We start from the raw sequence: 24,377 nt of genomic DNA, 5'->3' as shown, positions 1-24,377 counted from the left end.
ATCTGAAGTTGACTAATCATTAATTTAATATTAGAAAAGGAATAAAGAAGCACACAATGACAGTAAAATGAATTATGGGTTGACCAAGAGAACGATGGATATGGATTAAAATCTTGACGGAACAAATTCCATAAAAGTTCTAACACATACTACAGATAAGGAATCCATAAAAGGAAACACCGATGAATTGAAAAGAATGTGCATCCACAAATATCAAATGTTGATACTTCTTAAAAAATATGAAATGTTTCTTCTTTAGGCGCATATTCATCATCTTCCCGGAACCCTTCTTAAAATTTATGAATATGGCACATTATCACCAATGTTATGCAGTAACAGCTTCATTAGTAACTCGTGGTGATCGTGATGAGTTTTACAATCAATAAACCAAAATTTAGGAACAGAATAATGAAGCACCAGAACAAAACTGTTCAAAATTTGAAGACCGCTAAAAAAGTGTTACAAGTGAGAATGCATGGACAAAATCTGTCGGGAGAGGCGACAATCCGCACTCTTCACTGCGACAGGAGAATACAGAGACAAGCGTCCAAAATTTCGAAAAGAACAAAAGGACCGTTACATTATTCCAGGGTGAGAAAATAATAATAATACAGAACGATGGCATCATCACAGCCTTCACAAAACTTTTATTGCTAAAATAGGGTCTCTGCATGCATACAAGAATTGAGATGATCTACATTGGAGCATTCATATCCACACCTGTTCCCTGCTATATTCCCTTACAATTACAGGTACACTTGTGGGTGGGACCTGTCAAGATTATATTGTTAAATCTTTTATTTTTCGTGATCGTAAATCAATACTAAGTGATAAAGGAAAAATGCTCCTTAAGACAATAAAAAATTCATTTACTTTTACAACAAAAGCAAAACAGCTATACTATGAGGATTAACCTCGTTTAAATTCTTGTCATCTACTGTTTTAATGTGCCTCTTTTATCTAATATTTGAGCAAGGATGCAAGTTTTTTTTTTTTTTTTCCTTTTATCTTCTTGGATTTTCTTAGTCCAAATTGATCTTAATTGTGATTGTGTCACTCCACTAAAAAGTGAGACATAATCCATACGTTAACGTTGGGTGCCCGGAATAAGGCACACTTTAGGTATTTGCTAGCAGCAACTAAATAAATCTTCTTTAATTGTAGCACTTACCATGCCATAATCTGTGATTATCATGGAAACGTAATCTGAAGGTGTTGCATCATAGCTGGCATCAACGTAGAAAATTGCAGGGTCAGAGTAATGAAATGACAATTTTGGATTGGTATTATTACGTAAATATAAATGCCTTACATCAGATTTAGAAGTTGCAGATTTTCAGTATGGGCCCAACCTTCCAAGTGATTCACATCCTCTCTACTCTGAACCCTAGAAATGATGTCAGGATCACCTGTAAGAAAATTATAGAAGCATTAACTTTTTTTTCCAGACATAAGTGCAATGAACGTAATCTCTCATTGTTTACATACCAAGCTCATTTGAACATATGGAATCATGCTGCACCCTTTCATGAAATTTATAAGCCTCACAGCATACTAAAACAGGGACACGAAATGCATGGGCAACCATTGCAACACAAGCAGTCCCAACTGCTGAATAAACTGTCCCATTAGACAACACTGATGAAGCACCCAGAAATACTCGAGTAACTTCATTCATTATGTAGGAAACAGCATTTATATGAGTGTATGTACAGCTAAGACCCTTCTCCACAAGCCTACGAAGCAAAAGTTTCCCTCTAAGTCTTGGACGAGAGTCTACCACTACAACTCGAAACTGTTTACCTAACTCGTGTGCATGTAACAGTACCATTTCAACTGCCGATGAAGACCCATAAGTAAGAAGAACATCACCGTCCCTTATTTTTGTGATAGCATGCTTGACTATCACCTTGTCGGCAAGTATAATTTTCTCATTTATGAAACGCTCAACATCTGATTGAAGAGAGGTTTTTGATTCTGATTCGGACAACGTCAAAGGTAGCTTGGCAATTCGGCTTTTGAGAAATCTAATTGCATTGCCCATACTGATAGAAAGTGGTCGACACTCAATGAGAAAAGAAACATAACTACTCAATCTTGCCGTTAAGTCTCTCACCAAAGTCTTTTCCGATGGAACCCTGTAGTCTTTAATGGCCTCTTGAAACGCTCGAAGCATAGCAATACAACGAGCATTGCCACCAGTTATATCTCCAGACAGATACTGCAAGCCTACCTGATAATCATCATTAAGACCACAACGGTTAAGGGAAAACGAAATAAAAAGTGCAAAATTTACAAAACAAATTGAACCAGGTCTTAACAACTAATCTATCCCAATTCCCGTATCAGCCGCAACACCTTAAAACAATTTTAATGATGAACTCATGATTCAGCTTATAGTATCTCCATGCATACAATAGGTCCCTAGATACAATTTGTTTTCAATTCAGATGTCATTTAGGATGAACTTTTAACATTCAAATAGTTCAGTTGCCTTGATAAAGCAGTGCAAAAAAAATTAGAAAATGGAAGTATTTAAGGACTTAACTCTTCATACTATTTCATATTCTTCATCTTGCCTAGCCTTTGTTCTCATATGAACCATGGAATAGATAATAGCTTTAACCATCAAGTTGTTTTACTTCAAACATACTATTTCCTAAATCTAGTAGTACTTGGTTTGTATTCAACTTCCCCTTCCTTCCTTCCAATTGACTCTCCCTCTTCATGTCAATAATATCAACACCAACAAATTGAAGGCAGCAATGCAGTGTTGGAAAGGTCCAAATTATAACCAAAAAGGTGGAAATTGTCTCACCATCATTGCAAACTACACAGACCAATGTAGGATTTAATATTTTTTTTCTATCAACTATCCACTTTAAAATGTTTTAGACAACTGAGAACCATGAAATCTTACTATATACGTGACTGTTTGAAACTTTAACTGCAAGTAAAATACCTAAATGCTTGGAGACGGCATAGAATTTACCCCAGAACGTGATGCAGCACCATGCAAAATTTGAACCAAAATGTTTGATGGATATGCAAATTTCAGCAATGAGGTTTTTATTGATGAAAAGCTGAAAACATAAACCTATAATTTAAATGTTGGAAGAGCCATAAGTCCGGAAATTGTATAAATGAAACTATTAGAATTTAATATAGTACATTAGGCTAGGGACAAAGAAATCATTTCCATTTAATGATTTAAACATGTTGAGTGTTGCAGCTGAATACAATAAATGAACTCCAATATGCTGAATGTTTGTTTTATGATTCTTTTCGCTCTAGGCTGTATTAAACACTGTTAATTTAAATTAATTTGGAGCTGAATTCTTCTGTTTTCAATATTCAACTTCGTATAGGGCAAGGAACCCCGTTTATCATGTGGTCTTATCTAATTGGTGAGCTATGAGAATAGCATCAGAACATCATCTATTGTGAATAGATGGATCCTAACCCAACCACATAAGAAACATAGTTGTAACGAGATTAAACAGAACAGTAGAACAACATAAGCTACCTTATAAACAGCGGGATGCACAGGGCCAAGGTGGAAAAACTTTGCCTCAAGATCTGGTAGCTGACTCCCATGTTCATACTGTGGCAAATGCCTGAATAGTTCAACTCTGTTCTTAACTTCAGTTTGTTTTACCACAGCACGTCTTTTGGCTTTCTCCACTCTGCTTTTATCATCATATTGCATCCGCGGTTGAGGAACATCTTTCTTTCTATCTTTTTCTTGTGAACGATCAACCCCTTTCTTCTCAGAGGCTGTAACTGAAGCATTATCAAATTTTTGTGGGGGCTTTGCAGCTTTAGCTGGTTTTACATTCACTGAAGCCAGAGTTCCAGATGCCTTATTTCCTTCAGCTAAAAACACATTATATAAAGGCACAAACTAATGAGCAGCGTTAGTCACAATGAATACATTAAAAAAGAACATATGTGAAATCACATCATAAGTTCCCAATTGAGGCTTCCAGAAAAAATGTCTCAGCTTATGAATTGGGTTTGAAGAAGCTAGATCCAATGACCAAAATAAAAAATAAAAATAAAAAAAAGTGCAACATTTCAACAGTAAATGTAAAATAGACAACCAAACTAACAACTACAACTTTTAATTCACTTTCTGAGTTTGTAGAGAAACTTCACATTTTCACATGTTCTAGCTGAAAGTTTGCTTACGCCTAAAATAAACAAGATCAACATTGCATAATCTCAATCAAACAAGGGCAAACTAACTACCAATACACACCTTTTGCAGCAGCCTTAGCAGCTCGTTGAGCTTCTTGAAGAGCTCGTCTTTCAGCTTTTGACGTCTTTTCTTTCTTCGGTTTAGTATTCAGAGCTTGGTCTTTCATTTCCATGGCTGATCCTCCTGCTTTGTCTGCTCTCTCTCTTTCTAAAGGGGATTAAGGAGAAAATGCTTAAATACCGAATAATAACATCATATTGTCAAAGATTCCTTTGAAAAGACATCCAAGGATGAAAATGAAAGATGACAAGAACCAGAGAGAGTATTTTACGATGACACCTACCATTGACAACAAGCAAGTCAGAGTGATACAACAATTATTCTTCATATGTTCTGACTGGACAATGTAGCAGATGGCAAAAAACACAAGCAACTATTTTTAATAAACATCTATCTTTTCTAGTAAATATCAGAGCCCAAAGTACCAAAAATCAGAAAACTAAGATTTAAAGGGCACAAAATTAGGTGGATTTTTGTGAGTTTTTCTCAACATAATTTGAGTCACTTAAAAGTGTTGGCTACTTCTGGAAAGTAACCACAGGGTATACTCAGCATCAGGTACTACTCTAGCTTTAGTCAACATCAAGTACTTCATCCCAACATTCTACTCTTTTTTTTCATTTGGACACGAATTGAATCAAATTTCATCACAAAAGTAATAACTAGTTCTGTTTGTGAAACGTTTTAGATTTAGATAGCAACAAATAGGCATCTATCACGAAGCCAAAGTCTTGTTATTCAGTGATATTGAATTACACTTGTATTGAAACTTAGTTTGTAGTTTTTCTTCTTCTTTTTATCAAGTTGACTTTAATTAGGAAAAGATGAAAATATTTAAGGAACTATTCAGGCCAAGATATACCACAATCAATGTTTCAACCAGAGAAGCTAAAACGTGGTTGTGTGCTAGTTGACCCCCATAGTTAGTTATAGGAATAATTAGTTAGTGAGTTGCAGCTTGGGATAATCAGAGAAATAAAACATGTTGCTTATAAATAAGAAAATGGGTTGAGAGTGAGATACATCTGGTCATTTGTGAATAGATTAGACCCTTAAAGATCGGGAAGAGTCTTGGTCTGCTGAATGACATCCAGTGAAATCATTCATTTTGTATTTCTACCCTGGCCTAAGACTGCAGAGTCCATTGTTGGACCCAAGTTAGAAAAACGCTTAGACTATTTCAAAATCACCAATAGAAAATCATTGTTTTCTTTACTTTACGGTATGAACCTGTTCTATCATTTTGTTAGCATGAATAACAGAAGATAGTCCTAGCCACAACTGCAAATCTCTGATTTTTTCTGGTGCTGGGTAATATACAACCCCTCGAATTTAAAGCAGCCACACAAATTTCAAGCAACTACAAACATACTAATGACAAAATGTAACCAATTTGCGGAAGTAAATAACAATAACAAAGAATTTACTTGCACTACTTTTGAATTCAATATTAATGCATGCAAATGAGCTTTAGAATAAAACAAGACATTCAGCAGCTTCACTTTTGGGAATACAATACGCAAGCCGAAAGCGTAGTGCAGAAGGGAGTATCTGATAAAGAGCAAGCAACACTATACTGTAAAACGTTCTCGCTACTGATATGCACGGTAGAGTTGACTTGCAGTCAATAAGCTGTCAAAAGTTAAATCTAGACCTCAACGAAGCTGAAAGAGCAACGACACAAGCCTTCATTCCATTCAATTGCACGCAACCGTAAACATTCATAACTTCCAATTCCAATGTGCTGACACAAAACTTGATCAATGCTATTATATATAATATATTGAATTGCAATTTCATTTTACTTTCACAAAAAATTTCAAGCTCAAAGCATATTGATTCGCCGATTCAAATAACTGAACAAAGAAAAAATAGCAAAACCTCACCGCCAATTGCACGGGAATCAGCATTCACCACCGCAACCGTGGCTAATTCGCTTGCCAAAACGTTACTGGCCTTCGTCGCCGTCAAGTCAACCCCTCCGCGAGGAGACGAAGATGCCACCTTACCGACGTCGAAGAAGTCTCCGTCGTCGACAACCATCCTGCTCGTGTAAGAGGACGGCGCCGGAGACATCGGAGCGGGAAAGAACGCCGACGAGCTAGAATAGCTCTCGGCAGTGACGGATTCCTCGACGGATGGAGAAGTCGGCGCGGGACGCGCGTGGAGGCTGAGATTCTCCGACGAATGGCGCGGCGGTGGGATCATGACCGGCGAGAGGGAGTTGGCTGCGGGAGAGACGTCAAGTGAGATCAGGTGTGGTGGACCCGATTGAGAGCGGTCGGGCGGGGCGAAGAACCCGACTCTGCGGACCTTAGGATCAATAACGGCGCGTGGAGCTCTACGCGCATCCATGACCAAAATAGTGGATAGGTTAGGTTTTGTTTGGGTCTAGTAACTTTCGGAGAGTATAATGTTTGGGTGGCAAGGAAAGTAAACAAACAGGGAAGAGTTTCTTTTGTTTTCTTCTCTCTTCTTTGGAAAAATTCAGTTAACAGATTTGAGCTTGGAATTGAAGTTGAAGCAGCCAAGACAATAATGAAAACAACTACAAATAAAATAAAATAAAGGAAATTGTTTGTTTATTAGCACTAAACGTGTATTTAATTCATATGTTTTCTTGCCAATTGTACAAGTTTTAATATTTTTCTGTCTATAGTTGTCATGCTTTAACTTTATAAAACATGTGGGTTTACTTTCTTAATTTTAAATTAACATATGACTAAATTTAAAATATTTAATGGAATATTAACGTTGTTTTGTGTTTTACAATACATAAATTTTGACATTTCAAAATATATTAATATTTTTCTTAATACGTCAAAATTAATACATTTTAAGAGATATTACAAAAATTCGCATAAAATTTGAAATCAACTTCGGTGATTTTAAGGTTTGGGCATCAAATTTTCTAATATTCAAATACAAAAACACTTATTATATTTGATAAAAATGTGAAAATAAAAATATATTTTTTACTATTTAAACATTAACGTCGCAAATGGTATATTGCTAATTTAATGTTTCATTGTTATTTAATCTAAATAAATAAATAACTAAAAATATATATTTATTAACGGTATTAGTTGTTTTTAATTTAATGTTTCATTCTTATTTAATCTGAATAAATAAAAGAACAAAATAAACTAAAAATATATTATTTAGATGTTTGTTTTTACATTTATTTTTTTAATTTGTTTAAATGGTGTTTTAGTTTGTTTAAAATTCATAATATTAATATCTTACATTTTATTCCGTCTTGATTCTATTGATTATTTGTACAAAGCCATCAAAAATATCTTAAAATATTTAATTGTAGATTGAATTTTCAATGGATTATTTTTCTCGGGATGAAATTCTGGGAAAAGATTTAATTGAACCTGTTAAATATGTTTTAGATAAAATCAATAATATCAAATCCATTGTCGTCCAGCGGTTAGGATATCTGGCTTTCACCCAGGAGACCCGGGTTCGATTCCCGGCAATGGAAAATTTTTAATACATTTTAAAAGTTTTTTTTTTTTCTTTTTCACATTTAAAATCAACTTTTTTTAAAAAACAGGTTTCAACTATTAGTATTATAATTTTTTTAAATGTTTATAATATTTACTTTTTACTTTATTTTTAGTCGTTATATTTTCTTCAAATAATGAGTTTTATACTTTTTTCACATTTTAAATCAACTTAAAAAAAAACATGCTTCATTCAGCTATTAGTATTATAACAATTTTTAATGTTTGTAGTATTTAATTTTTACTTTATTTTTACTCGGTATATTTTCTTCAAATAATTGAGTCTTTTATTTTTTTTTCACATTTTAAATCAACTTTTTTTTAAGAAGAAAAAAATATGCTTCAGCTATTAGTATTATAAAAAATTTTAATGTTTGTAGTAGTTAGTTTTTACTTTAGTTTTACATATTATAACTCTTTTATTCAAGTAGTGAGTTTTATTTTTTCTTTTTAACATTTTAAATCAACTTTTTTTAAAAGCATGCTTCAATATTATAACAATTTTTAATGTTTGTACTAGTAAGTTTTTGCTTTATTTTTACATATTATAACTCTTTTGTTCAAGGAGTGAGTTTTTTTTTTTTCTTTTTCACATTTAAATCAACTTTTTTTTAAAGTATGCTTCAACTATTAGTATTATAATTTTTTAAATGTTTATAATCGTTACTTTTTACTTTATTTTTACTCGTTATATTTTCTTCAAGCAATGAGTTTTATATTTTTTTCACATTTTAAATCAACTTATTTTTAGAAACATGCTTCAAAATTGAAAAGATAGTTGTTTCAGAAAGATAATATGTTAAAATTGAGAGTAATACATTAAAGTAAACTGTTTTTCATGACAAAAACATATTTTAATTCATGATAATCAGATGAATTATTCAGTTTATATATATATATATATATATATATATATATATATATATATATATATATATATATATATATATATATATATATATATATATATTGTGATGGTGAAGTGTTTGCTGACAAAGTAGAATCTCAGTCATGATTGTAACGAAGGTCTAATGGCTTTGCATTATTTTGCTAATTTGATTTTGGCTGCGCTAATAATTAATTAATGTTAAAAGATATTTTCATGATTGGCCTACATAAAGCTAGGGTTAATGTTTCTAAATTAAAAATTTATGCAAAGGGTTGGTCAAAATTGTCTTGTTGCAGTCAAAGAAAGTCACAGTAAATAATTGCTGTTAATTAATGAACAAAGTGCATTGACATTGAATAAAGGATTTGCACTTACGTCATCAACCATTGTATCAATTACCCTATTTAATATTGTATCATTATAGTACCCGGTGCAAATCAGTCTACTTCTGAAGATTTTAACAAAAGAATATATATATATATATATATATATATATATATATATATATATATATATATATATATATATGTGTGTGTGTGTGTGTGTTACCTTTTTTTCCCACTTCTCATGTGATATTTTCTATAATAGTATTAACAAACCCAGTGCATAATATGATAAGATCTTGCACTGCAAATTTAAAATACTATACAATTTTTTGGATGAGGTGAATCTAAAGTTTCTTTTATAAGTACTTTCGGTAGGTGGAGAATTTTTCTACTAATAAATCTGATATCACCTCTTAACTTTATATTTGGAGGAGAAATTTCAACCATTTAAAAAATTGAAATATTTAATAATTAAATTAGTTGTAATTGAATTTCTTTTATTTGTTAAATATTTAATTTAGATAATAATTGAAATATTTTACATTTTTTTAATAAAACAATTTAATTTTTATTTGACATTGAAATCAACACTACTTTAGAATCTAATTTAACTCAGCTTAACCTGAGCTAGTTCGACCTAGATCGACTCAAATCATTTGACCTCTACACAACTTGAATCAATTTTATCTCAACCTATTTCTCTCGATTTGGTCTGAGTTGACTTTACTCAACCTTCAACTATAATAGATTGGTTTATACTTTATGTTTAGCCAATTCAACTTAATTTTTAGCCCAGGACAACCTAGCTCGACTTCCGTTAAGGTCAACTTAGTTCAGAACCATCCTGTCAAGACCTTTAGTCCAGTCCAACACGACATGAACTTCAGCCCAAGTAGGCTCGACTCGAACTTTAGCTCAGACCGACTCGACTTAACCTTTACCTCGAATAAACTCGGCTCGACCTATGACACGAGCAATTAGACTCAACCTTAGATTCGCAATGACTTGGTTCAAATTCATCTCGTCTTAACGTTCAACTATGGCCAACTTGGCTTGACATTTGGCCAAGGCTAATCCAACTTCATTTTCGGCCCAAGTCGACTCGGCTGAGAGTTATCTCATCTTGACCTTCGGCCAGGGTCAACTTGGCTCGTCTTTCAGCTCGAGTTGACTTGACCTTCGATCGGGACTGGCTCAGCTAAATCTTCTGTTCAAGCCGACTTGCTCCACCATTGATCAAAACCAGCTTAGCTCCACCTTTGATCTGAGCCGACTCGACTCAACCTTTGGCTTGAGCCGGCTCAGCTCTAACTTCAATGTTGCCCGACTGGCTTGACCTTCTACCGAGGTTGGCTCAACTAAACCTTCAATTCGACCCGGCTCAGCTTGACTTTTAGTCCGGACTGACTCATTTCGATCTTTGGTCCAAGTCAGCTCTACACGATCTTCGGCTTAAGCGGTCTTAACTCGACCTTTGGCCCGAGTCATCTTGACCTTCGGCTTGGCTCGGCTCGAATTTTTGGACATGTGGGTTTTTTTTATCTTAAGTAATGAACAATTTCACAACTTTGGAAAATTTCAATTTCTTTCTATTTTTCGTGAATTTCAAAATTTACTATTTTAGTTATTTGAAATATTTTTATAAAATTCATCAATTTCAATTTTCTTCTAATTTCCTCATCAAAACATATAATTTTACTTGGAATAATTTCAAATTCTCCAAATAAATTAATTATTATCTTAAAATTTATATTATAAAACAATGATTTCTTAGTTTTTTTTTTTAATTTCCTAGCTTCATTTTTCGACCATTTCAAAATTTGGAGCATGTTTTTTGACCGCTAAAATTTTATATTTCAGTTTTCTAAAAACTCTTTATAAAATAAATTGTGTTTTGGATGATAACTTAAATTTGTAAAAGAAAATCTTCTTGAACATGAAAAATTTGCAGTTTATTATTATTTTTTAACAATTTTTTTTAGCTTGCATCCCTTCGTTTTTTTATGCGAAAGTTGATTTCTTTAACATTTAAACAAAATTAATAATCTAAATATCACTTTTCTTTTAATTCATTTAAAGCATATGCCAGTTTGATTATAGTTAATTATATAATAATATTGATAATAATAATAATCCTTTATATATATATATATATATATATATATATATATATATATAATTTATTAAAAAACGTAATTTTAAATACTTGCCACTTATTAAACCTAATTAAAAGGTCTTAGGAGGTTCCTAATCCTATTCTTGATCACCAGCATAATAGTTGTTATTATGGCCGTTGAAAATGTTACTATCAGGATGGTCTAACGTCTGGTTTAAATGTTATTTTTGTTTAGTAGCTCATGATTTGGTTTATATTATCGAGTTTTTACTTTATTTTATTATGACGTGCTTTGTATGTCACTTTTAATTAAAAATGGTCTCAAACATTAATCAGTCTGTGTTATAATTAACAAAAGTTGTTTTAATATATTTTTCTAAATTTGGGATGATAGAGTAGATCATAGTTTGTGGCTCGATTTTACGGACCCTAAAATGAGAGAGATTGGTTAAAATATCCAACACTTTTTAATTGTTTAAATATATCGAAATAAAATAAATTAAAAAAATAAAATATAGGTAATGAGTCAATGCAAGTTACCAACCCATATGATAGGTGGAGAACATTATAAATTTTTTGTATGACAAAAGAAATTGAATTAAATTGATTTATTTTTAATTCAATGTTTAGTGAATTTGATTCACTATTAACACCCCTACTCGATTTTAAAAGATATATTCAAACGGGTAATGATAAATATACACCTTCCTTTTATATTCAACAAAGAAAGAATCCAAATTCGTAAAAATAGACATCACCCACCAAAGGAATGCAAAATAACCCTAGTGTGATTAAATATTACAGATAATACAATTTTTCTTTCAAAATAATTAACATTAATTTTCTTAAATCAGATGTTTAACCATTAAACTAACTATAAACATGAATGATTATGAAACCCTAAAAAAAAGTGAGAATAAGTCCGTACAAGTTAGAGTGTTGAAAAGAAGTTGTGTAGGTAAAAGTGGTTAGGTAAAAGAGTGATAACTAAGGTGAGGTGAGGTATATAGTATAGCTAGCTAGTCTTCACATTCTCCTAATATTTCACATGAGAGCAGAAAAATAGCTGAAGAAAGGGATGGGTCATCAACTACGTCTACCTTACATAAATCAATGACACACTGCTGCATATACATTATGCAAACGTACCAATTTCGAAATTTCTCAAGGATCCACTTAGTCAGAACAATCTTACAAAATCATTTTCTCAAATATAATATCATTGCCTTTGCCTCTGTGTGCGCTCATCATATCAGCTTTTTTTTTTCATATTTTATTTGCTGCTACATACGGCCCAGAGAGAAAGAGAGACGTACAGGTTCAGCACCAGAGGTATCTGCATGCCATGCACTCAACATCATTATCAATCATCATATCTATATACAAACATTTTTATATCTAGGAACCAAAGAATTGCATAAATCATTTAAATTATGTTTCATTACCTACATCAAGGGTAACTTTCTTTTCCATCTGGTGTTTTATTTATATTTTTAGGCCAGAATTCATCCAATCTATGTAAATTTCATATAAAAAAATTAGTTTTATAAGTTAAGATTTAAATTTCACTTCTTAAAATGATATTAAGTCTGTTTTATTAAAATTTGTTGTTTGTTGAGTTTATTGTTTTATCTATTATCAGACTCAATCAGACTATTATCATACCATCTTAATATCCAGTCTCATGTTATACTTTTACTGGACTGATGAAAATAACATGTCTTGAAAAGTTTCACCTCGGACAATCAAGATAGGGTGTTAGTGACTATATAATGAGTTATAAGTTCATGATGTTCCTTGTTCCAAGTCAAAGATACTTTAAATTTGTATTTGACTCTTCATATTTCTTATACTCTTTTAATAAAAATGTCGTGAGAGTTAGATTAAATTATTGATTTAGAGAGTATAAATATACTCAGATTCAAAGAACATAGGTATGTTATCTATATATTTCCTTGTATTTATTTTATTTTTTTATTAATAAAGTAATTTTCGATAAATTTTTTCCAACAATTTCATATGAAAAGATGTGTAAAAATTTGACATCGACTAATAATAAAATCAGTTTACACTGCAACCATTCTTAGAAACTCGTTCCATGATATTGAATTATAAGCTTCAATTTAAGCTCTTAAGTTGTAAAACCTAAATATTTGTTATGAGTTGAGACGGTGAATAAATAGTGGTCAAAAACCACTTACTACTTTCTCCATTAGCACTCAGTTTCCCTATATTTGGTATAGGGTGGCAGAACCTAAGCATGGTTTTTAGGTAGCATGCAGAAGAAAAATTATTACCAAAACATGCAGTAATCGAACACTTCTGCAAAGAGTATGTAACCTAATCTCAGGTGCTATATACCTGTTTTTGTGTTAGTGCCTTAATAACATCTCTCTCTCTATCTCTCCCTCTCTCGAGGTTATTGCCACTCTGCTTTTGAACAGTGTTCTTTCCAGGAGTTTCTTCTCTGTGAGGTTGTTTACGTACACTACCAGCTGCTTCTGTTCAACAAGTTCTTCTTGTACGCAAGTACGTTTATTTATCTTCTTTCTCACTTATTTCGTTTTTCTTTGATATATAGAATCTACGTGCTTATGTTTCAATATATGCGTGTTGTTGTTCCAGAACTCTTCAGCTTCTTTATTCCTTATTCTGTTTTATGTGAGCCTGTGAAATCTTAAGAGTTGAAGCTATATATGGTTTTTTCATTGTTTACTTCACCTCATTTTTATCTTCAGTTCAGTTTTTTGTTTTTAATGTATGACGTGTTACAATCGATGAAATTAAAAACATGTTTCAGTGTGTGGTTTTTACTGAATGAATCAAAATTATACTGAAGATTATTATTATTATTATTATCATCCATCTCACCCCTTTCTGTGCCGGTCTTCACTATTTATTTATTGATTTCATATTTGAAAGCTTGAAATCCTTTTGTACAAAAAGAAGAAAACACTTTCACAATGAAATCGGCAAGATGATTGTCTGTTGAAAAAATGTACTCTTATTTAAGGTTTTTAATCCAATAAAAAAATATTAAAAACACTTATTCATCTTAAAAGCTAATTAAACATAACCTTTGACCCCTAATTAATAACTTTTAACATAAAAATCTGCTCAAATTTTGATAAAACTATTATAAACGATAATACTTGATCATTTTTTACTTAACTATTAAAATTATTGATTAAATTTGAAAAAAAAACCCGGAGGTGTATATACGTTTTTATATTTAAGTGGTCAAATTATATATATATATATATATATATATATATATATATATATATATATATATATATATATATATTACGTGACTATACTAATTTCAATTTTAATTATTTACATAAATTTGTGAATCACTAAACTTAATTTTTAATTAAAATAATGATATGTCAAAATCTGTATAGTACATTATTTTCAATGTTTAAACTTTCATTTACAATATATCTGTATTTCTTATTAAAAATGACAAATAACTTTATCTTTCCAACTTCATTATTATTCAATCTCAAATAAAAATATTGATGAGAAGAAAACAACTGATATTGTTTTTAATATCAATTTTTATATCAATAATAACACACATATCAACTTTCTTTTTCTCTCTTCTGCATATGAGATCAGAGTATCCAAGAATAAATGTTCTTGTAATTTATTACTGCACACAGACTGTTATGTATGTTGAATATGTTGGAGTTATCATATGTTTTTGTCTTTCTTTTGGTCACAAGCTAATCTGCAAATTTTCTCTTACAACTTTTCAGCTTAAGTATTGACTTTTTTACGATAAAATAGAAGGAGGAGACAATGTGGAAGCGAGCCATGTATAAAGCTCACTCTGTCATCTGTAAGCAATCATTATCTTTTCTTCTTTTACTTCAATTAACTTTCATATTCATTTTCATCTAACTTTCTTATTCAAAAGTTACCTCAGTAAAATCCCTTGTATGAATAACAACTAAACTAAAAAGAAAAAAATGATGATAATCTATTAAATATACAGTTATATCAAACACATGGACAAGCAAAATTAGTCTTTGGAACAGTTTAATTTTCTCTTATTGATGGTTGATTTGTAGCAGTTGAAATTTTACCTTTTATTTTTGCTGTTTACGTTGTCTCTCTTCTGAAATATGTGTGATTTTATATTGTAAAAGTACAATGGAACTGCACATTTTGTATGGATCATGATGGTTAGGTAGGGTGCAATAGAAATCTAATGACCTAAACGTACGAATATATATATATATATATATATATATATATATATATATATATATATATAGCATAGTACTTTTATCTTAAATATTTTGTTGGGATGATTTAGGTGACAATCAGATCTTCCATCCTTACCTTTCTCTACCTAACTTCCCTTCTACAATGCTATTTTCTGATTCATTAATATAGGTAAAAGCTTAGAACATTAAAAAAAAAAAATTCATTATGAAACGTTTTGATTAGTCAAAATTATAAATTAATGTTTTCATAATTTTAATATGTGTGGTAAGATTAGAAAAACAATAACATATATGTTTTGTTTCTTATAGTAGGTATAGAGACAAGTCTCATGAGTTGAGAGAGACCAAGTTTTGAATAATTTACACGTACATATATTATACAAAGAGATGAGTATAGCAAGTACTCTAATTTTGATTAATGATTTTGTTTTTTGTTGATAAAAAAATGATTCTAAAATGATATTTAATTAGTCTCATACGTATTGTAGGTGCTACTTTCCCATCCTATTTGAAATTTTATTTTGATGATATCTAATGCATTTAATAGAATAAAAATTAGTAAAATAGAACTTTTAAATATAATTGAAAAACAGAACCTACACGGCTTTGGTACCATATGCAAATTTCCCCTGCTTAATTCACTTCTTTGGTACATAACAATATTTAGTAGTACTTAAAAAGAGGTCGTATAAGAGAGAATATCAAATTTGGATTTTCTATTTAATTTTTGTGTTATTCCTATGTAGTGTTTTCAAAATACATTAAAGGACATTGATTTTGGTAATTTAAAATATATTAAAAATATTTTTAAAGTACCGATATTAGTTCATTTTGATTAATCTATTCCATATAATTAACTTATAACTAATATTTTTGTCCTTTAAGTTGCAAATTCAAAGAATTGCATTTAGATTTAGAAGCTATCTTAACAAGAGTGGAAAACTAAAAGGAACTAGGCAAGTATGCGTCCCAATTTTTAAACTGCATTTTACTGAAGTCATGTCAGTTTTGTATGACATTAGTTTTTGCCGAAACTTATTTCAGTTCTTGCTGAAACTTTGGTCGAATACTCAGTGTTGAGTCCAATTATAAACCTTCATATTTTGTCTTGGATTTCAACGAAACTTCAGATGCAGTTTTGAATTGTACCGGCCTAAAATTCTGGGTTACGAACATTGACTATTATGTATCTATTGACACACGAGTTCGACCTATGCAGAAAGTTTTACACTAGATTCTATTCTAGCTATAGCTAGTGAAAGTTCTATGGCTTTAGGGTTGTCTAAAAGATTTTATAAGACCTTTTTTGTTGGCTATCCAGAGAACATGTTGACATGACTCTTGGAAACTTTTTTCTCTAACAATTTTCTTGCAGAACCCAACCACTTCATAGATACATCATCCAGAGTCTGTGTTCTTAGTCTGATATGAGAATATAAATAAAAAAACAAAATAATTGCAGAATACCTCTGTATGAGGCTACAAATTTTGAATCATGAATCCCTTTGAATGGTGTCTCTTAGCTTATTGGACAACCTATTTAAATAGATTTCCTAGAAACATTAAGAAATTTCTCCATCAAACACAAACATATACTAAATTCTAGGAAATCTTGGTGGGTGAGTAGTTTAATGTTAAACTTAAACTACTCAAATAGGGAAATAACAGATCAAATAGGTTATACTTGCTTCAGACTTCACCCAAAGACTTATAAATTATGCAACTTCTTGTATCAATTCCACAACTTAGCAGTGAATGAAAAGTTCACATTGGAGAGTTCTTTCTTGAATATGATTCAGATTCAATAATCAGATGCTTATAACGTATATAATTGCTTTTGTATAAGAAAATTATAAGAAGAACCAGTTTCTGCAAGTAGGTAGAAAATCAATCAGAGTTATATAAAAAGTATTGTATCTGAACTGTCAGACTTTAAGTTTGTCTTTGTAACATTAAATACAAATGCTTCTGCTAAGTGAACACATTTGTTTTGTCCAACGCTAGATATCGATCCATAAACGTCTGAATTTTTTTAAAAAGTTCTGACAAAGTCATTGTTAGTGCATGACTACAAAGGGCTAAACTGATTATTATTTAGTTATAATACAAAGTCTGTAGCTGACAAAATATATCACTGTGGATCATAAATTCAGTTCAGTCTGTGATATACAATAACTACGTACATAATGCAGCCAAGTCTTACAGAAAGTTCCTTGAATATTTATATGATCATCATTTACCCCTGCTCTTTGTGGTCATCAAGTACATATTCTTGTTTTCTCTCACAATAGATATCTTAGAATTCTAATAAAAATAACTACAATTATCTATGGATTCAGTAAAACAGTAAAAAACTCTTCTTAATTTTTAGTGGAAGAATGCTAATGGAGTGAAGATTTATAGATTGCATTGATTCACCAATGTAAGACATGATGGAAATAAAATATTTAATAGAAATAAATACTTTATCGTGTTAAAAATATTAGAATCACTTAACTCTTTTTTTAAGCCATTGAAAATACTTGATAGAAGTGTATTAAATGATTAAAATGCTTATGATACTTCAAGTAATGACATTAGGGATTATAAACTTTGTCCTATAAACCTTACTTTTGCAATGCAGTTATGCATAAAGGTTGAGGCATTCCAATTTCTCCTGTACATATATCTATTCCTTTTGTTGATAAAAATATGTTTATTAGCAAAGCATAACAATTATATTAGGATCTAACTTCTTTATTAATTTTATTTGTATGCATTTCCCAAAACATATATTATACAAAAAAAATCATTATGACAAATAAATTTGCAACTGGGAAATAAATAAAGAATTATCATGTATGTTTTGCTTGAAGCTAATGGAACAATGTGTGTGTGAGAAGAGCAATAAATATATTATGCAAAATTAAAAAAATGTGTATAAGTGAAGCTTACTAAGGCATCATACACTAACTAGAGTATATAAACAGGGAGAAACATTCGTCTATAGATTAATTTTATAAAGGTGAGTGAAGTTTCACTTTATAAAATAATAAAATTTGTTTTAATAAGATTTAGTCTTATCATGTCAATCCTTATTAAATTACTATAGGATCATCAACCATATTTAGTTTCAATCTCTTAATCTTCAATTCTTGACTTGTTGATAAGTTTTTCACAGTTGAGTGAAATCTAAATCTATTTTGTAAGGCTCAACTCCTAGTGATTAATTAGTCTAGGTTTGAAAATTATTGTGTGATTTCTTATATTCCACCAGTTGTTAAATTTTAAGGTGGACAATTTACCCTCTTCCATATGAGTTGAGTATATATATATATATATATATATATATATATATATATATATATATATATATATATATATATATATATATATATATATATTGATGATAAACTAATTATGTAAACATTGAAATATGCTAGCAACAAAGTTCTTTGTAAATAAAATTGACCCTTACACAATATCAGCCACGCTTAAAATACTGGTCAGAAATTATACACGCAGCATCTTTTTTTGCCAACTGTCACATGCCCTTTGTTAATCTAGAGCAAAAAAAAATCAGTACATTTTGGAAAGGAAATATAGGACAACAAAAGTCACTGGTAGAAAACACAGAAAGATTCCTCCATGATCATGGAATTCCTTGCAAAACACTAGAGACAATCATCGGATAATACTGAAATTTAACATATTAGGTAGGATGAGGATTGGTGCACTCCTCCCAAGATTTTCCAAAAATTTGAAGCCCTAATAAAAATCAACACATAGGATTTTAAGTATCAGTTTTAGATGTCATTAGCGATTTCAAGAGGAAAGAAACAAATTGAGTGAGGTACTTGTTCATGGAAATGAAAAACTTACCTGCAGAAAGATTCATGCTGGCTATTGCACAAAAGGTGGAGCGTCCATTGGCAGCACTATTATTAGCTTCCCAATTTGGCGACAAATTGGGGAAGGAGTGGTAGTCACTGTTGTTCACACTTGCTTCCTTAGGGATCACAGCGTTTTGGTGATGAATGGAAGACATCAGAGAGTGTTTCAACTTTCTCTTGATGACAATGGATTCCTCAATAACGTTGAAGTCGTCATCTCTTGGCACTCCTCCATCTAAATCTTGAGGATGAAGTTGAAGGGGTGACCTTAACTGGTTCAGGATTTGATGGTTTTCAGTTTCAGGGCACTTTTTCTTGGATTCTTGCACCTTCCCTTCCCCACTGCACAGTATCTTGCAACTAGTCCTTTCCCTTGCTCTTGCCCTTGCTTTTTCCCTTGATTCCTTCATCTTTGCTTTGACACAATAAGCAGGTTCTTTCAACTTCCCCTCTTCCAAGTCCACCCCTTGTTGCTGCTGGTGGATCACAGAAACCACTTCACCATCCGAAGATGAAGAGAATTCGAAGCTATCAGCACTGTGCTTGCTTCGAGTTAGCTCCTTAATTGCCTTCTTGGACTTGGTGAAGAGCCAGTCGAGGGTGTTGCTGGCTTTATCAAACCCTAACATGTCTTGAAGATCGAAGAACTTGCGTGCGATCTCAATGGAAAGCCTCACCCTCCGGTCCCTCAAGCCCTGAGAAGTGTGAATCTTGCTGTGCCTGTCTTTCTTGGCCGTTTTCCTCGCTGGTTTCTTGGTGATGCCATAAAGGGCACCACCGAGATCCTGGTTGAGCATTGCTGCAGCGGCACAATCTGCAACTGCCCAATTGGCCAGTGTTTCAGGCATTGGAGCATGATAGTTAGTTGGTATGAAGGTAACAGAAAGTGGATCATGGAGAAAGGTGGTGCTGGCGGAAGAATTTTCAGGGTGAAGGAAAGTGAAAGAAGGGTAAGGCGAAGCAGAAGAAGAAGATGAAGAAGGGAAACGAGGGTAAGAGCCCGAGGAGGTGTAATTAGAGGAAGGGAACATCTCACATAAACAGATTTTCCAATTTCCAACGGAAGAAGGAAAAAAAACCCTAGACAGCTTCTGCAGAATATTGAGGACCACACCAAAGCAGAAGATGTTTCTTATCTATCTTCCTACTAAGGATACACTTTTTTTAAGACAACATTGATGTTTTTGTGCATATGAAGCATTTGGTAGTGGATTAGGAGGAAAAAGAAAGTGGTTTGATTTAAGAAAGTGAAGAAAGGTTTAGGCCAATGATGGAAGTGTGGTGTGGTTTTCACAGTTTCCATTATAGTTGGAATAGAGCTTCATATTTATCAGGTGAGGTGGTGCAGGACCATGAAGAATGGTACCAAAGGGGTGGGGACTGTGGAGAAAGAAAGAGAGAGTGTAGTATGTATGAGTAGCATAACACAGAGGATAAGACACACATAATTGGTGGATTGTGTGCCTCATTATGTGGAAGCAATGTAAACAGAAGAAGGTCAAATCATTGAGCTTTTGAGCCCGTTAATATATGTGTTTTGTGTACGTTATATGGGTGTGATTCTCTGGCTTCGCGTGGAACCGTTGGATTTAGGGTTAAACTTCGGTGGCACACACTTTAAACAAATCAGGTTAAATGTGAAAATAGGTTTTACTCAGATAACCATGATTTTTCTTCATATATTTTATTAATCAAAGTTATGGCGATATTACTTTTTGAACCATTGACACTGTGACTTTTACATTATATTCATGAAACTTTTTGTATGTTTCTTTTATATACTCTTCTTTTTTTCTTATCTCCCTTTCTAAATTATAAACTGTCACTATATAGCATATTGTAAGCGATCAGAGTAAAACATTTATTCTATTTTTTTTCTTCCACTTTTGTTATACTTTTTTATTTTTTATCAAGTTTACTATTTTTATATTTAAGATGTGCTTAATGTGAAATAAACACTATATAGATTGGAAGTAATATGTTTTCAAAAGAAGTCATAATTAAATTGTATTCATGGATAGCTTAGAAGAATTCAACAACATAAAACAGCTTAACACAATATCTATAGTAGTATTTATTATGTGTGTTAACTTACAAAATTATGTCGAGTTTTTTTATTTTCCTTCTGCAAAATTAAAGTTGAGAGTTACCTTTTTCTGCAGAAGAAATTACACAGTAAGATTGGATTCACTTTTCCCAAGGGACATGAGGTTAAGGAGCTTTAAATATGGTGCAATTGTTCTTAATGTGGTTCAGATTTTATTTTACATTAAATTTTGAGTAAAGAGAAAAATCCTAAGGATAGGGATACCACAGTTTCTCGATCAATAATTTGAAAGTTTAGTTTTTTATTGAGATTTTCAAATTAGTAATTGATTGAATTACATAAAAACCAAAGTTCCATCACTTATAAAGTCATATATATATTTAAAAAATGTTAAAGTTATGTCCGTTTTAGTGAATCAGATTTTTTTCTCTAAGAAATAAATTACGTTATGAATATAAATAAAACTTTACACTAATTAATAATTTTTGTAGTATAACAAATTTTAATTAGACTGCCAATGTTTATATTGATTAAAAAAAGTAACTTTTACATAAACTAATAACTCAATGACTAGTAACTTTTCTGGGTGTATGTTTTTTTGGTTTACATGGTTTCATCATACTAATTGAATCAAAGTGTAAATAAATAAATCCCGGATTTTCATTTACAAGTCATTTAGATTGTATACTAGTATAAAGATACTTTTTTTTTTTATATTATCGTTTCTGATCATGCATTATAAAGCATTTTAATACCCGTTCAGTGAGTTTTAATTCGTTAATAAAAACAAGTAAAAATTTTCATATTAACAATAAAATTACGCAGATCATATCATATATAGTTGTCATATATAAAACCTAACAATTCAATTATTTATAGATATGGCATATATTATTAATATAAGTATACTAAAGAGTATACAAAATGCTTACACAGTATATAAAGACTTACTCAAACTTACATTCACTTTTATTTCTCATCAACACTGAAATCATTCAGTTGTCATCTTAAATTGTTCGTGTATATATAGAATTCAACATTATTTGATAAACCTCAGCTCTGTTTAACATGACGTTAGAATGTAATTAGTCGATGCAGATGACATTAATTGTTTTCGTTGCAGAAATTAAATGAATCGAGTCGTAATCGAATTGTAATACGGAGTTGGATCTTGAGTTATAAATATAACTATGTACTCGATCCTTTGTGGTGATAGTAACATTAGTATCAAAGGTTTGTGCTCCATTGACTTGGTCTAATCGTATCAGCTACTGTCATTTTCAATATAGCTAGAAAGCTCTTTCAATGTCTGACACGCACCTTGGTTGCAGCACAGCAGGGTGGGGGTTACATCTTCCTTCTGATCTGCACTCGACACAAATCACCAATATATTTACTACTGAATGCAGTAGTCACAACAACAAATGAATCACTCATCATCATGCTTTTCTTTTTTACATGTTATATATTTCGATTTTCTCCTCCACCAAAGGGTTTGAGGTTTGACGCTATTTGCACCAAATAAGGTAAATGTTTGAAGGATTTGAGGTTGCGTTTCCAAGATAGGGACATAACTGTCTCTTGACCTCATTCTTTTCCCTCCCCTTTGTAGTAAACTAGTAATCGCTTTTCGGCATTCACTTCAGTGATTCACTCTTCACAGTTAAGGCCATGCAGGTATATATATATATACCATCAATTTATACTTGCTTAAACGCTGCATGTTTTTCACCCACCACCTATCATTCACTTACTTCAAAATTCAATTTTCTTTTTCTAGAAAATACGTTTGTGTATATTCAACAAAAAATAAAAGAAAAATGATTGATATGGTGGTGAAAAAATAGAGCATTATATATAAAAATGTCTATTGCAACGCCACAAATCATTGTCAATGGTTATGAAAGTGCCACTGATTTTTCAATACAATTTCAACATTTTTTTAAGTCTAACATTAATTAGAGATATACCTGTAATCCTTCTTTTACAAATAAGTTTTCTGAATTTGAGTTAGGTTTAAAATCTATTTATAACATGATATCAGGATTATTGGTTAGAGTCTAACTTAACGAAATCTTTTGGACATATTATTTCATCTCTTATTAAACTGTTATTGAACCGTCTATTAATATCTAGTCACAATCACACAATATGTATACATCAACGTAAGGAGAGTGTGTTAGACTTCGAGTTTGTGTCATTTTGGTTTATGCATTAGGCCGAAAGAAACAAAATTGCGAAGAAGAAGAGTTTTTTTTTCTCTACTTTTGTATTTATTCAATTCAAATATTTTTTATTTGTTTTTCTCAAATTTTCTAGTTCTAGCACAGAACGGCGGGATGAATAAAAATTGCTACTAGAAAATATTCATAAAACTGTTGGGTCCAGTGATAACAACTGAACGTAATACAAATTAGATGATTGCAAATTAGATTCGACACTTAATTAGTGAAATCTCTTTCTGGGGCCATTCACATTTTATATTTAATTTCACTGTCGGTAGAGTCACCGATTGGAACCCCTTCCAATTTTAGTCTATATATTATACGGAATAATGGATAAAAAAATATTTTTATGGACAAAAAATATATAATACCGAATAAATATATATTTCATATAATTATTTTTTTTTAAATAATTATATTTATAGAATATATCATGGTTAATAGTTAAAGTAAATTAATATTTTAAATATATAAATGATGTGTGTATTTTAGATATTTGATGTTTTGTTGACTTGGTTTAGTTTATTTTAATGGTTAACTTAGCTCTTTAAGTAAATAAATATATAACTGTTTTTTTAATGTTTTGGAAGTTTGTGTATCATGTTTTTCTTGTATTGAAAGCTTGAATTTACATTGGATGAGAAATTTTATACTTTTTATAAAGTTTAAATATATCAAATTTAAGCTATTTTTGTTTTAAATTGTTTAATTTTTTAAATATGTTATTTAGAGACACTTTTAATTTATTGAATTTTGATCTTTCGTTAGTCCTGTATTTGGACCTATATTGTTATATTTGTTTTTAACTCAACTCGGTTTATATTTTTTCAAAAAGTTTGATGCGGACTCTGTTAAATTAATATTAACGATAACGTATAAACATGAAGTTAA

The 24,377-nt window shown here is 31.1% G+C and overlaps 2 protein-coding genes and 1 non-coding gene across 3 annotated transcripts; 1 reads left to right on the top strand and 2 right to left on the bottom strand.

The window, feature by feature from the left end:
• Window positions 1-409: 409 nt before the first annotated feature.
• On the bottom strand, window positions 410-6,770 carry LOC114185066 (translation initiation factor eIF2B subunit delta-like). The gene is made up of 7 exons (XM_028072563.2): window positions 6,148-6,770; window positions 4,262-4,408; window positions 3,527-3,876; window positions 1,489-2,233; window positions 1,313-1,409; window positions 1,172-1,226; window positions 410-771 (listed from the first exon to the last, which is right to left on the bottom strand). The coding sequence occupies exons 1-7, from the start codon at window positions 6,614-6,616 to the stop codon at window positions 709-711; spliced, it is 1,926 nt and encodes a 641-aa protein (XP_027928364.2). The 5' UTR covers window positions 6,617-6,770; the 3' UTR covers window positions 410-708.
• Window positions 6,771-7,679: 909 nt separating this feature from the next.
• TRNAE-UUC (transfer RNA glutamic acid (anticodon UUC)) lies at window positions 7,680-7,751 on the top strand. The gene has a single exon. It is a non-coding gene; the product is annotated as a tRNA-Glu (tRNA).
• Window positions 7,752-18,724: 10,973 nt separating this feature from the next.
• On the bottom strand, window positions 18,725-20,633 carry LOC114184669 (transcription factor DICHOTOMA-like). Its single transcript, XM_028071984.2, has 2 exons — window positions 19,204-20,633; window positions 18,725-19,089 (listed from the first exon to the last, which is right to left on the bottom strand). The coding sequence occupies exons 1-2, from the start codon at window positions 20,243-20,245 to the stop codon at window positions 19,034-19,036; spliced, it is 1,098 nt and encodes a 365-aa protein (XP_027927785.2). The 5' UTR covers window positions 20,246-20,633; the 3' UTR covers window positions 18,725-19,033.
• Between the last annotated feature and the right edge of the window lie 3,744 nt (window positions 20,634-24,377).

Source organism: Vigna unguiculata, chromosome 5 (assembly GCF_037176805.1).
Source record: "Vigna unguiculata cultivar grain cowpea cultivar isolate G323 ecotype 2 chromosome 5, ASM3717680v1, whole genome shotgun sequence".
Classification (NCBI taxonomy): Eukaryota; Viridiplantae; Streptophyta; class Magnoliopsida; order Fabales; family Fabaceae; genus Vigna; species Vigna unguiculata.
Note: the sequence above shows the minus strand (reverse complement) of the source record. Positions and strands in the feature narration are given on the sequence as shown.

Bases quoted from the DNA above. Each gene is read 5' to 3' on its own strand.
- LOC114185066 (XM_028072563.2), bottom strand. From the start codon at position 6,616: ATGGATGCGCGTAGAGCTCCACGCGCCGTTATTGATCCTAAGGTCCGC. The intron at 3,877-4,261 runs GTGTGTATTGGT...ATGTGTTTTTAG, and splicing joins TGCTAAGGCTGCTGCAAAAG to CTGAAGGAAATAAGGCATCT. The intron at 1,227-1,312 runs GTAAGGCATTTA...CGTTGATGCCAG, and splicing joins CTGCAACTTCTAAATCTGAT to CTATGATGCAACACCTTCAG.
- LOC114184669 (XM_028071984.2), bottom strand. From the start codon at position 20,245: ATGTTCCCTTCCTCTAATTACACCTCCTCGGGCTCTTACCCTCGTTTC. The intron at 19,090-19,203 runs GTAAGTTTTTCA...GATTTTTATTAG, and splicing joins CAGCATGAATCTTTCTGCAG to GGCTTCAAATTTTTGGAAAA.